Source organism: Quercus lobata, chromosome 3 (genome assembly GCF_001633185.2).
Source record: "Quercus lobata isolate SW786 chromosome 3, ValleyOak3.0 Primary Assembly, whole genome shotgun sequence".
Classification (NCBI taxonomy): domain Eukaryota; kingdom Viridiplantae; phylum Streptophyta; class Magnoliopsida; order Fagales; family Fagaceae; genus Quercus; species Quercus lobata.
The window spans coordinates 29,806,088-29,820,604 of record NC_044906.1 but is presented as its reverse complement, the minus strand read 5'-3'; the positions used below and the strand labels follow the sequence as shown (position 1 = coordinate 29,820,604).

General features: G+C 36.4%; 2 protein-coding genes across 3 annotated transcripts; one reads left to right on the top strand and one right to left on the bottom strand.

Annotated features, from left to right (window-relative positions):
• The first annotated feature begins 498 nt into the window (after positions 1–498).
• LOC115979363 lies at positions 499–2,566 on the top strand. Of its 2 annotated transcripts, XM_031101386.1 has the most exons (5): positions 500–812; positions 919–995; positions 1,164–1,783; positions 1,820–2,241; positions 2,321–2,566. In XM_031101386.1, exons 1-5 carry the CDS (start codon positions 729–731, stop codon positions 2,399–2,401), a joined length of 1,284 nt encoding a protein of 427 aa, XP_030957246.1. In that variant the 5' UTR covers positions 500–728; the 3' UTR covers positions 2,402–2,566. The 2 variants fall into 2 exon arrangements, with proteins under 2 accessions (XP_030957245.1, XP_030957246.1); XM_031101385.1 differs by having other exon boundaries at positions 499–812; positions 1,164–2,241.
• Positions 2,567–3,470: 904 nt separating this feature from the next.
• Positions 3,471–10,477, bottom strand: LOC115980702 (G-type lectin S-receptor-like serine/threonine-protein kinase LECRK1). The gene is made up of 2 exons (XM_031102925.1): positions 10,474–10,477; positions 3,471–6,061 (listed from the first exon to the last, which is right to left on the bottom strand). The coding sequence occupies exons 1-2, from the start codon at positions 10,475–10,477 to the stop codon at positions 3,666–3,668; spliced, it is 2,400 nt and encodes a 799-aa protein (XP_030958785.1). The 3' UTR covers positions 3,471–3,665.
• Positions 10,478–14,517: the final 4,040 nt, after the last annotated feature.

The window sequence follows — 14,517 nt, the reverse complement described above, 5'->3', positions numbered from 1 at the left end:
GACTTTTGACTGATTTTTTTAGCCCAATATTATTTCATACTTTGATTTTTTGTTGTTGAAAACTTCATACTTCGATTTAAAATTCTACACAATTCGATAATGGGATTTTATCGATAGTACATCAAGGTTTTAATGAGTATAATAGTAACAACATTTTTGTGAAGTGTAGCAAAGTGCATGTACCACCGATAAAATTCTAACACGATGGCACCCACCCCTCCTTTGTCTTCTATGTCATGGGTTCGATCAAATTGTCCCTCTTAATAATTTTTTGAAATGTGAGATTATCTCAAATTTAGTAAAAACTTGTGTTGTGTAACACTCTCCCTCACCTCGAAAAGAAAGAAAGAGAAAAGAGGTGTACTAATTAGGCCATTTTCTCCCCTACCTTGGTAAGGCCCAATTTGCAATTTTTTGTCAAACCAATTGGGCCGAAGCAAAGTAGCATTCATTTTTTTCTTAAACTCTGAAGCTGGTCAAAGTAAAAACCCACACACTGACCCAACGACAAATCTTGTTGCTTAATAAATGAAGCCAAAAAAACGGTACTTTCTAGTTTTAGTTTTTAAATGAACCAAGTCTCAACGGTCATATTCTCATCCCTCAGAATCTTCAAATATTCATGACCGTTTTTGTCCTTCCTCATCTTTTCTCACAATACCCTCTCTCTCTCTCTCACTTTCCAAACAAAGTCACTTTATGCAAGTCAATAGTATCAGTGGCTAATTATGGTGTGCTTTCTAGCTTGTTTTGGTACTTGTAAGCGTCAAAAGCATCGAAATTTGGCCAGCCTAACTCCCTTTACAGACCAGGTAAGCCCACATCCATGCTTGATCTTTCATGGGAATTTTCAGTTTTTATCAATTTTACTGTTTCTGATACATTTTTTTTGCTTTTACTTCTCTGAAATTTTCTTAGAGTACTCATGGGGTCGCTACTGAACCACCAAAACAAGACGACATTGAAGAACCCATTAGCCTAATCAGTGAATCAAAGTATGTTTCCCATTTGATAGAATCTAGAATCATGAAATTTTGTTTTAGTGGATTTTCTTAGTTCATTTGTAATTCTGGGTTCGTGTTATTTGTTTAACTTAGTTCCATAATTTATTAGTTTATTTATGCATATCTATCTATATTTAATTCATCTATAAATTCAATCAGAGTCCCACTTGAAGAGCCAACAAATTGCGGTGATAGAAAGAAAGTTACCTTTGATCTGAATGTCAAAACCTGTGAGAAGCCATGTATCAAGGAAGTTATCAATACTTTGGTTGAAAGCAATGAGAAGAAAGATGGAGAAACGAAAGAAGAAAAAGCTGCAATATCAAAAAGCAAATCATTTTCGGATTTGATTGCTACAGACATATTGTCCTATCCAACAAACCATAGATACCAAAATTGCCCAGATTGTGAAGATGAAGACTTAGTAGAAAGTGACTTTGCTGATGATGAGGAGGATGAGGGTGGTGATAATCAAACATCTGTGCAAGAAGAGTCCTCTGAGTCATTGTTTTCTTTATCCATTGATTCTAGAAAACATGTCAGTGCAAATGAAACAGGCGAAAAGGAGGTTAATAGTCCGATGCCGGTTCATGCTTCATCAGACAAGGAGCTCAAGACAATTGGGTTGAGCCCAATTGCTCGAGATAGGAGTCAATATGTTCATTCTGTGTTGAACCCAATTGAAAATCTTACTCAATGGAAGGCGGTCCAAGCACAAGCGCTCACTCCTATAAAGAATCAAGAGAAGGAGAACATCAATTTAGAGCCACATTTCAATATAGAGGAGAACATCAATTTAGAGCCGCATTTCAATGGAGAAACTAGTCCAGAGCCTAGTTTCAAGCAGTCAAAGCGCAATTTGAAACCAAAGTTCAAAGACCTGAAGTCTACAGAGCATGAAGTTGCAGTTGACACTAGCCTTTCCAGCTGGTTGGTTGAATCCGAAACCACACCCAAGTCAAGCAATAGCACTAATTCTGTTAGGAATGCACCATCTGAGAAACTGAATTCACCAAGAAGTCATGAAGATAGGCCAATTCTAGGAGCATTAACCATTGAAGAGCTCAGACAGTATTCTGCATCCGCGTCTCCAAGACGGTCAAGAAGCCGTAGTCCTGATGATACACCAATCATAGGTACTGTTGGTAGTTACTGGAGTCATACTGGGCAGACCATGGATTCAGGCTCAGGCTCTTCTGGCAGAGGATTTACAAACACGGGAAGCAAGAAAAGAGAGGTACTTGTGTAGTGAGGCACATAGGTAATGTGTACACTAATCAATTTTAATACTGATGGAATATTTTTTGGTTGTGCAGGATGAGAGAATGAAGTGGAATTCTATTCCATTTGAAGAAAGATTGGAGAGAGTTTTGGAGAGAGGTACTGCTGAAGTGTAGCATGTCTTTTAAAAGATGGTTTGGGAAAAAGGTGCTTCTCTTTGGGTGGTTGGATGATATTCTCTTGAATATGTATGTGGTCCTACTTATTTATATTGTCTTGCAAATGTGTACTTATGTGATGATTAATGAAAGATGCAAAACTCTTTTTATTATTATCATTAATCCTTTTCTTTTCTCCATTTTGACCAGTTCAAAAGTCATACATATGTGGGGAAACAATTAAGTGGAGAGTGCCAGGGACTTGGAGACTAGCTATTTAACAAATTAACACTAGAGACAGATGCATTTTTTTTCACTTACTAATTACACCTTGATGACACACTTCACAGTGAGTCTCTGACTGACTGAAAACTCACACCAAAGCTACACACACATAAGAAATATGCCACTACACACTTGATCCCATCGCACATAAAAAAGTGTCTTTTACACACAACTTGGTTACATGGGGTCGCTTTATGAAAGGGCCAAGGCTTCCGCACATAATATGCTTGTGTCAGTTGTTTTACTGGCTTGGCTGCAATCCGATTAATGCTTTAGCCTCTCTTCAATATTTGTGTTTGCCATTTCCTGGAGGCAAGAACTTCCTACGGATCATTGTTGATTCCAATCAATACCAATGAGGTGCTTCACACAATCTTCATAGGCTTCAAAGAGAGCTTACTGATTTGTTCTCATACCAATTGCCCTTGTCATTGGCTTTTCCCTTTTCCTTCACCTAAGCCATAATAGACATCCCTGATTCTATGCTATGCCATGAGCTTTTCTAGTTTGCTTCCAAGTTTCCCGTTTCCACATTCGAGTGTCAAATAAGATACTTCATACTGTTGCAAAGGAAAGCAAATAGTGCATTATCGATAACGTTCCCCTATTCAATCGCATGGGATACCCACGTCTTATTGGTTTGAGGTATGATGTACACCCGAAGGTCTCATATTCAATCGACCACATTATTGAAATATGGGTTTTTTGGGATGTCTCATGGGCAGGGGAGTAAAATATTTTAGCCAAAGGATGGGACACCCTTTTCTTATATCAAAAGAAAAAAAAAATGTCCTCAGAAAAGATAAAGATTACAACTGTTAGCGGTTTATTGGTCAACTCAGACCATACGTTTTAATTTAATTGGGACGCTTAAGGAACTGTACTAACAAGGGAAACCATATGTTGGCATTATTACAAGACTTATTTATTGCAAATTTCTTCCAAACCCTTACATTTTTCGGTTTAGAGACGGATACTCATACAAGTACAGACCCATTTATAGGGTAGTAACAAAGGAATTTGGACTTGGAGGAATTGGAACATGTATAATTCCTTCTAGCATATGCAGATCATTCTTCATGGAAGGACGAAGAGATGGCTCATAAAGAGTGCACCAGAGTCCCACTTTAACCATTCTTTCCAGTTGTTTTTTGTTAACCTCTTCATCAGTCACTAGTTGATCTAAGTCACCAGCTTCAAAGCAATGGTTTGCCCAATCCTCAAGAATAGCTTTCTCTTCAGGAAGATCCCAGTCCACACATTTTCTACCACAAATCAGCTCAAGCAACACAATCCCAAAGCTGTAGACATCTGCTTTGATGGTCACGGGCTGCCTCCGATGCCACTCTGGTGCAACGTACCCCTTAGTCCCTCGAATGCCAGTAAAGGTTTTGGTTTGGTCTGGCTTTAGAAGCTTTGCCAATCCGAAGTCAGAGATTTTTGCACACCTATATTCATCCATGAGAATGTTATGAGGCTTTATATCACAATGAATGATCTGTGGCTCACACTCTTCATGGAGATAAAGAATTCCTCTTGCTATGTCACGAGCAATTTCCATTCTATCATCCCAACAAGGTTGTTTTTCAGGTGTGAAAAGTATATTTGCAAGTGAACCATTGCTCATGTACTCATATACCAAAAGTCTTTTTTCTCCATCATAGCAATACCCGAGTAGATGGAGAAGGTTTTTGTGGTGTGTTCTCCCTATAACTTTCATCTCAGTTTCAAACTCTCTTTCCCCTTCAGCCAACAATTTCTCTAGTCTTTTGACAGCTACAACCTTCTGACCATTCTGTATTGTTCCTTTGAAAACAGTCCCGAATGCTCCTCTACCCAACTCTTCCTTGAAACCATCAGTCATTGACTCAAGATCTGAATAGGGAAATGATTGTGGAGCAACATCCTCACTAAAGCCAATATATCCATTATTGGAAGTCCTTGTATATGCCCTGCCTCGATTTTTGTAAATAATGTTTCTGTATATTGCAGTTCCAGAAATCACAAACATAAAGATTCCAAAAACAACAAATGAGATGCTTATAATAAGGATGTCCTTTCGAAGCTTTTTTTCGCTTCCCATTTGTGCAATTCTAATCTGGGTGGATATATTGGCTGTAATTATACCCACCTTGACAAATGCTATGTTTGTATCCGTTAGCGACCTTCTTCCATATCTCAATGGCAAATTTTGCTTTCTGCACTCCCCAGCATTGAACATGGCAACTTCACAGTTACAATCCTCCAAACATGCTGCTTTACAGTCCTCTTTGCTTATTGACGACAGATGGGAAAAATAATTTTTGACCCATTCTGTATTAAGAACTTCTTCCATGGTGTATTTTAAACTTCCATCTTTGCTTTTGCAACTTTCTACAGAAAAATTCCTTTCGCAGCCTGAGCTCTGATTCCCCTGGTTGATAGCTGCAAATCCCGGAAGACATTTGCAATTAGCTTGTTGATCATTTATAACACAAAATGCGTTGAGGCCACATAGTCCCTTAGGAAGACACATGTCATTTGTAGACGACCATAAGACTGACAAGTTACCATTCTGATGTAAATTGTATGAGTATAGTCTCAGGCTCCCATCGGCATCAAGTCTCATAAGGTAGACTATATCTTTGGTTGGAGATTCTCCTTGGGTCAGATTGGTAAGGTATGTGCCAGTGGAATTTAGTAGGTAGAGTTGGCCATTGACATCAAGACATAGTGTCACGTTATCTCCATCTCGATATGTCTGAGAACTCCAATAAGCATATTGTTCCACGTCTGTGGTTCCTACTGGATACTGCACAAGGTTTCCATCTTCTTGCATTGCAAGACGGAATAATCCGGTTGACTTGTCATATTCTGAAATGCTAGAAAATAGTTCTTTTCCTGTTGAGAGATGCTGACCCTGTAAGATTGTATCGGTTGGATAATCAAAGGTTTGCCATACTATCTCTTTAGAATTAAAGAGAACAAAGTTTCCAGAATCAAGCATCGATGCTGATGTTGCACCTCCAGGACTAGCAATGCTTGTCTCTTTGCCTTGTGCTGATTGCAGGACAAGCCTACCATCATTAGTGAAATTCAATGTGACATCACCGGGTGCTGGAGGATCATCTCGATTTGCTGTCCACACTGCTGTCTTTTGAGGAATCCCAGCAAGGAAAACTCCTACTGCATAGCCATTGGCTTGTTGGCAGAATCCAAAGGCATATAAACCTGAATGTGACAACCAGGAAGAGTTGGTGGTAGGTGATAAAGAAGAGCCCAAATTTATAGTAGATTGCCTTTGTTGAGCTTCAGCATTGCAAATTGTTAAGAGAAGAAGAAAGAATAAGATTGCAGCCATAAAAAGATGAATTTTTGTCTTTTGTTTTTTGGGACAGTTTGTGTTTAAAATTACTTAGGGTGTCAAGGAAGCACTCTGAACTATATTTAAAGCCCATGAAGCAAAAAATGACTCGAGTGGGAATAGCCTGCCAATTTTTTTACTCAATCTTTCATAGGCTAACCCCTGCATCACGCTCCAATTTGAGTGCGCCCAATAAATATTTCAAATTCGAACTTCACTTTTTTTTTTTTTTTTTTCTTTGGAGAATGAATTCGAACTTCACTTGATTTTTGAAAAAGTTCAGCTCACTTCAAAAGAAAATTATTTTAGGTACGAATTTATTATTTGTGATATAAAAGAAATATCACAATATTCAAATCAATATTATAAACTTGGATGTATTTCACTTTATATTCCATCAATCATAACTTGTCAATTTTTTCCCCCTGTAAAGTAGCCAAAGTTTAGAATGGTAAAAAAAAAAAAAAAAACACATGACATACTACAATTGATGGAGTATAAAGTGGAGTACAAAAAATAGAACAAATAATATTTATTAAAGTCTAATCATTTTAAACTTTTAGAAGCATGTAAGGTATGAGTAAAGTATAGGAAAAAAAAATGTAATTTAACCCCAGTGGATTTTCAAAATTGTATCCATTAAAAAAAAGGGATATAATATTATTTAGAGTTATATTAGGTGGAACTCAAACCCAATAATACACACATACATCACTTGAAATATATTTTGGATTATGACTTAATTTGTTTAGATATTATACCCATAGAGGAATATTCCGTTAGTAAACTATTGGTGTGAGAGGAGATAGACTTATTTATTCATTTACTCGTATAATACATAAAACTAAAAATGCAAAATTTTCAAAAATTTTCCCTATCAAAACATAGCTCCGCCAGTGCATAGCAAGCACCCTTAACTAACAAGCCTAAACTTGCCCTAATCACTTAAAATGGAGAAAGAAAAGTTCATATTTTAGAGTGAAGATTATTTGCTCTCATTCTAAATGATAATTTGTCAATTCTCCCAAAAGGTTAAGCTAGGGCTATCTAAGGGTAAATCGAGGTTAGTTTTGGGGTTAATCTGCCATCTGACTTGATCATGTCGGGTTTGGGGTTGTGCAACCTATTGTTGATAACAAGGCATACAGGTCATCAACTGCTAGTGACTAACTTATCCAGTGATCAACTTAGTTGAAACCGCCTAAAGGTTTTTTGCGTCAGTGTTCATTGGCAAAGTTTAGATATTCGGTGAAGAGTCGCGGATTTGACCGCGGTCTCCTCATATTTGACCTCAATCTCTTTAGATTTGGTGGAGATCTCATTGGATTTGTGAAAAAGCAAATTTGGAGGAGAAGAACGATAACATGAAGTGGAGAACAACGACTTTGAAGGGTGTTTCGATTGAATTGATTAAAGTTGAGTTGTAGAAGAGTATAATTGCCACTCAAAAACTATTGTTGATTGAATTAGTGATTGGATCAGTCGATTCTTGGTTCTATTCACTGCAGGTCAGATAGTTTTTTTGGGTCTAGGTTTGAATGGATAGTACTAGGTTATGCTATTAGGAAATTGTAAATTTAATAATGTAATTAATGTTGTGACACTCCAACTCAAGTATTGATCCAAAATTTCTCTTAATAGATGGAAGTCATGGAACCCAACGGTGAGATTTATAATTACAAGCTCAAGGCCTAATGCTTTGATACCATGATCAAACTAATGTTTATTTTAAAAGTTTAAATCATTAAATTAATACTCTAATGAATCATTATTGAACTATGCAGTCACAGCTGATTTTCTTTTCCAACTAAACACACTCACATTTTGAAAATTTTTTTTTCAACATGTCAATTACGGATGCAAGATGCACTCAAGCTGGTCATTGACTTGCTGTCAATAGTTTTAATATTATGATTAGTCGTCCACTTCAAAAGTTTCCCGGCCTTTCAAGTCCTTTTTCTTTTAACTAACACCCGCACTACGCTGCAATAATATTTGAGAGTGCCTGATAAACATTTTAAATTCGAACATTTGACTTGATTTTGAAAAATTTTTCTCGCACTTTGAAACCATTAAGCTTGTTTTAGGTACAACCATAATCTCCATTACTGGTGATACAAGAGATATCACATATTAATTAATATGTATTTGGGTGCAATGATATCTCTTGTAACAAATAAACGTTTAGTCTCGTGGCCTCCCATTTTCCTTATAATATTTTGTTGTCCTATTTCTTCCTCCTATCAAATCCCTGTAACAATAGAAAATAAGACTGAAAGAGAGACATCTATCACACACTTGATGGATATAACATGCTGTAAAACGAGGATTACTCTATTGGGTTGTCTAGCTATAATCTCATCTTGCATGAAAGAAAAAAAGAAGCTATAATCTTGTTTGATGATAAATTTTAGAGTACAAAATTTAGTTACAAACTTAGTTGGAGCTGTTTCTCAAAAAAAAAAAAAAACTTAGTTGGAGCTTTAGGCTTCAACTCACAATAAGAGATGGCATGTGTTCCTATCATGTGTGTTGCACGTGACTTATTTAGCTACACTTACATGACTGTATACAATTATTTTAAGTGAGTTATGTGTAACACATGATAGGGGGACATCTTCCTATTGTGGGTTGAAACCTAAGAGGCTAAGACTATAACAAAGTTTGTAGCCAAACTTTATTCAATTCTAGATGATCATCAAGTTATTTCATTCTTAGTGGGCCATTTTGAATTACTTGACTATGTAGGATTAATTAGTGTAACAAAGATACTTTTGCCCCTTTGTCTGTGTGTGCATTTGGCTTAAGATTAAAAAGTCAACTTATTTTACTATTCAGTTTATTTTTGTTATTATTCATGGGTCACACTGCACATTTTGATACTATTTATAGGTTTCACTGTACTATTTCAGCTAACTTTTACTTTTATCTACAATACTTTCAGTAAAAAGTGTTCAGTTTCAGCAAAATAAACAGATTCTAAACAAACCCTGTGTTCATGTCTAAGAAAAAAGACTAATATGTTGGGATTCTTGACGTTATTCAGAACTTAAGTAAGGCTTTCTTAAGCCATCGTAAACGTAGAAGAGAGAGGAGATATTGTTGCATTGTTGTATGCCAAGGGTTTAGTACCAAATAAGAACTCAAACACATTTGAAGATCCATATATAGTGTTTCTGTGGAACTTGCTACATTGACTCAATTGTCAAGTTGCTATTATGGTGTAAGTCACAAATAGGATATTCATGTGTTGAATATATCCATGATAGCGGAGTTCAACATACTGTGTTGAAGTTGAATGTGGTCACTTTACTAAGTTTTACTACAGGTAGCAATACTAAGATCATATATTTTATATTGTAAACTTCTATCTTATTGGTGGATTCTATCATTGGAGGGTCAGTGATAAACCCCCCAAAGAGTTTTTCTCATCAAGGTTTCCTTTTACTACCATATTGCATGTCTACTTTATTTTATGCGCTACTTATTTACTTGCAATATTGGTTATTTTTATTGTTGATAATCAAACATCAGTCGAATGCATAATTAACTTGTATATTCAACTTGGATTAATTTGATTAAAAGCAACCAATATAGATCTAAAACTTCTAAAAATTTCATTTGTTAAAATTATGCTATCTATGAACTTGGATTGAGATCTAGTACAATACCTAGAGTATTGGATTTTGCATCAAGTGCAATACCATCCAAGGGCAGAGACTTAAAAAAAAAGTTAAATTTGAAACTTAGCCATTGGATTTTAGAAAAGTTTCCCCATTGGAGGAGGGAAATAGATTTATGTTATGTTATTTTATTATAATTTTCTTTCTTTCTTGTGCATGCATCGGTGATCATCATAAGGGAAAAAAATGACTTAAATTTAAGTTTTGTAAGGTTGAATTTAATTAACCATTTTGTTGGCTTTATTCCGTGCCAAATTTGCTTGTAATTCAACATTTAGAAACCCTGTATTTAGGTGGGAATCATGTAAGGGTAGTGTGTGAGAGAGTGTGAAGAAAAGTTCAAGAGTGTGCACTCAAGTAGGGCCTCGTGACTAGATCTCGCAACTGGCTCGCGACTGGCGAGTCATCAAAAGAGGCACACGTGTGAAGCATGTAGGGGAGTTGAAGAGTCACACCAGCTGGAGCACTACAAGACAAAACTTTCAGTCTGGCTAGCCAGTTAGCTCGCGACTCATTCCAATTGTGAGCCCGAGTCGCCAGATAGTTCTGTTTGTTACAAACTTGACCTTTCGCATTCCAAACACACATCAGTATAAATACACTTATACCCATGTATTGTAGAGAACTTTCATAGAGAATTTTGAGAGAGAAACCCTAGAGAAAAATAAGATTGACTCATCCACAATTTTTATACTTTGATTCTCCAAATTCCTCTACTTTCACCCCTCCATTGTTACATCCTTGAGAGGTACATTAGTCAAATCTTTATCCCACCATACCCATATCTGTGATGAGGTTATTTGGTGCTTGGGAAGCAATTCGGAAGGGACAAATTGATATTGGCTAATTGCAGGATTCGGTAAGTTAGAAAAGACAAGGTTCGGCGAAACCTTGTTGGAGCAAGAAGCTTGGAGGGCTTAGAGGCATTGGGTAGATTAGGCTTGGAGGGTCTTCTGCTATTCATGTATCTCAACTATATTCTCTAGTGGATTATTGACCGCTTGAAGGGCGGCGGAGAGGTTTTACGCCAAGGACTTCGGTTTCCTCTTCGATAACACATCGCTGTGTTGTCTTTGTGTTTGCATCTCTTTTTCCTTAATCTTTGCCATTTAATTACTGCTGTGGTTGTGATTAATTTTGATTTAGATTGTTTTATCAATTCTGTGTTAGCTTGTTTTCATTTTCTGCACATACATTGTTTGATAATAAGCTTGAATTGATAATTTGTAAATTGGGGGTCTAAACGTTCATAGGTGATTTACACACTATTTGAACATTCAATTGGTATCAGAGCGGGTGCACTTGCTATGGTTTAATTACCTATGTGCGATCCTAGACCCCTTAGCTATGGATGAAGCTATGGAAAAGGCTATATTGAATTGTGGTTTAAATGTTTGTGATAATGACTCTATGAGTATGTTTGAAGGATGTCCTAACAATGAACTTCTAGAGTTATTGAAAACAAAGAAACATGCTAGAATGTTTGTTCACATGCTGAAATATTTTGAAAATGAGAATCACATTCTACACAATAATCTATGTGAGTCTAATTCTTTGATTAAGAAGTATAAATGAAGAAATAGAATATTGTGTGATAAGGTTGATAATCTGAAAAGGAAAGATGGGAAGGATTCACAATCCCCTCAAGGAATGACATGCTATGAATGCAATGGTCATGGACATCTCAAGGAATGTCCCAATGATTTGAGAAGGAAAGGTAAAGTGTATGCCGCTACTCTTAGTGACTCAGATTCCTCTAATTCAGACTTAGAAGAAAGCTGTAACGGAGAAGGAAACTACTCCACATTTATGACCATTGCTTCTGTACAAGCTTCAGATGATTTGAGTTTGTTAGTGGAAGAGCTTGGTAAGCACATTGACGTGGAGTTGATGGGGATTGCAGAGGAATCTGATGTTTGAGGAATATGAAAGAACAGTGGGATTGCAAGAAACCTGCAATTCCCTCCTTGAGAAGACTAGTGAATATGTAAGAGTGGCTAAAGCAGCCATTAAGAAAATGAAGAGAGCAGAGCAAGATTATAAGAGTCTTCTGGTGCGATACAAGGAAACTAGGTGTAAAGTTGAGATGCTGAACGGAGAGTTAATCGAAGCCTATTCAAAGATCAAATTCCTTGAGCTTGAGGTGATTCAGGCTAATGCTAAAATAGAGCGGGTTTCCTCCAAAAAGCTTGATGAAGTGCTTGCACAATAAAAGCCCTTTTTTGACAAGAGCGGTTTAGGATACACTAGAGAGGCTAGTTTAAGCAACATTGTGTCTAAGGAGATGAAGTTTGTAAAAGCAAAAGAACTAGTGGCAATAACTTCAGCTGTTGAGAAAGTGAAGGTTGAGAAGAAGCCAAAAGTGATTGCTCTACGGGTTTTAATAAAGCCTCCAAACCCAGCAGTGGCTATACACAAGACGAAAGGGAAATCTCTTCCGAAGTCACAAAGAGGACCAAAAACCATTGTGGAATCCAAGGTCACACTAGACCTAATTGCTTCAAGCTTTGGGCATTAAAGAATGACAGCTATTAAAGGCCAAGTGGACAAAGAAATGCTAAAGGGAACTTCAAGCAATCGAAAGGGGGAGAAGCTAATTCCAACATTGGGGATGTAATGAAGATGATAGACACCATCACCTCCTGTTTGGCAAACTTCACCTTCAGGTTTGAGAATCGTAAGCCAAGTACCTAATCTTATAAGGATATCACTCCAAACGCACGTGCCGTGTGGGTGAAGAAGGGTACACATGCATAAGCATTACAACATGTCCATGCATTAATACTTCCTATGATTTTGTGACTTTGATTGGTTGTGTGCTTTTTGTTATATTTCTAGCATGTTTTAACAAATTTATGTTTGTTATCTTTTCTTGCTTTGAATGTTTTTACATTGTTTTTGATCAATCTTTTCTTGCTTTTGTGTCAAAAATCCAAAAACACATAAAAGTAGGAAATCCAAAAAGTTTGATCAGCATTGTTGTGTTTTGTCACAAACATGTTTTGCCTTGTACCTTCGTACAAATGGCCTTGTGCATTTATAAGCGTAGCTTGTTCTTTTGCATTTATAAGCGTAGCTTGTTCCCTGTGCACTTATATCAGTGTGGGAGAAATCTTGTATCTATATGATTGTTGTAAATAGATCTTCAAACTTGTCATGAATGATTAGCCAATGGTTTTTTTGATCTTGAGACATGCATAGACTTGTGCCTATATATCTTCCCACACTTTTATTTTTTTTGCTTAAAGAACTCAACAAATGTAAATCTCAAAATGAAAAGAGATAATGAGCTGCAAAAGCCGTCGCACATACTAGTATTTGACTAGGAAAAAGGGAAAGCGACCTTTATGAAAATATATGATGTCCAAAAAGCCAAAGGCTTGCTCATCAAATTGAAATATCAAAAATTTCAGACATCGATCTCAAAATGTGATGTATTGATTCAAAAAGATCAAATGTTATGATGTGAATGGAGCCAAATGAAAAGCTTCAAAATTATGTAATCAAGTTTATGTGAGAGGTCATATATGCATATTTCTATAATTGAGATTGATCATTTTCTTCGTGCTAATTGTGTATGACATTATTGAATTGATCATTAAAGTTTCACATTAAACTAAAGACTATATCATCATTGGTACCCATACACATCACACATGTCTATGTTCAATAAATGCCTTATTCATTTGTGTGATTGTACTTGATTAAATATGTTGCACATGCTCAATTATATGTTGATCAAACACAAAAAGATTTTTTAGTGTTTTAGTTGTTTTTGGAAAATGTTTTTTATTTTGAAAAATTTCAAAAACTGTGCAACCCTGTGTTGGCAACTCTGCCTCGCGGGTCAAGCAAGTCACGAGCTTACTCAGAAGCTCCTGGTGACTCTCTGGCAGGTCAAGGCCCCATTCGCGAAAAACACTTAGAAAAATTTCAAAAATTAGAAAAATTTCAAAAATTTGGGTGTTTGGCATTTTCGTGACTTAGTTTGGTGACTTGTTCGCAAGTGGAAGCTTTAGTCGCGAGGGTTACTTAGAAGGTTTCGCAGCTCCCTACTCGACTAACTCGCGGGTGGAACTTCTAGTCGTAAAAAATACTTAGACAAATTTTTCCAAATTTTGTCACAGGGATTTTTGGCGGCTTGTTTTGGCGACTTGTTTGCAACTCAATTTAGTCGCGAAAAATGCGTGTTTTGCACTTTAAAGGTCTTTTTCAGGACAATTTAAAAAAAAAAAAACTTTTCATTTTTCCCTCATGCATCATTATCATTGTTCGTACCTTCATCTCTTGCCCTCGTTTCTTCTTAACCCTTTGTCTATTTGTGACGAAAAGGGGGAGAGTATACTCTAAAGAGTATATTGGAGAGTTTTTGTCATTTCTATATGACTCTTGTGCACATTCTTAGGAGGAGATATTCTATTTCTCGTGTACGTTTGTAGAGGGAGAGATATTCCATAGGGGAGATGTATATACCATGGGGGAGAAGACATTGTGTTAATAAGAAAACTTTGTTTTGTTTGTATTTCTTTATGTTTGTTTTCTTGTTTGCTTTTTGGTGCCTTGAGTTATGTTTAGTATCTATACTTTGTTGTTTTCATTACATTGTGTTTGTTGGTCATACATTCATCCTTATGCTATTGTGTTTCATTGAATGCATGTTCGGATGATCATTTGCTTTGCTATATGATCATTGTAGTCATTTCTATATGACTGTCATGTGTTGGATCAAGTTGCTCATATGTCTCACAGCATGTTTACTTGATTGCTTTTTATTTGTTACATTATACTTGTCCTTTTATTACTTGCTTTACCTTGAGGGTCTA

What these genes read in the sequence shown, in the direction of transcription:
- LOC115979363 (XM_031101385.1), top strand. Translation starts at nt 729, where the DNA reads ATGGTGTGCTTTCTAGCTTGTTTTGGTACTTGTAAGCGTCAAAAGCAT. An exon ending in AGCCTAATCAGTGAATCAAA is followed by an intron (nt 996 to 1,163) that starts GTATGTTTCCCA and finishes AAATTCAATCAG; the next exon opens with AGTCCCACTTGAAGAGCCAA. An exon ending in CGGGAAGCAAGAAAAGAGAG is followed by an intron (nt 2,242 to 2,320) that starts GTACTTGTGTAG and finishes TTGGTTGTGCAG; the next exon opens with GATGAGAGAATGAAGTGGAA.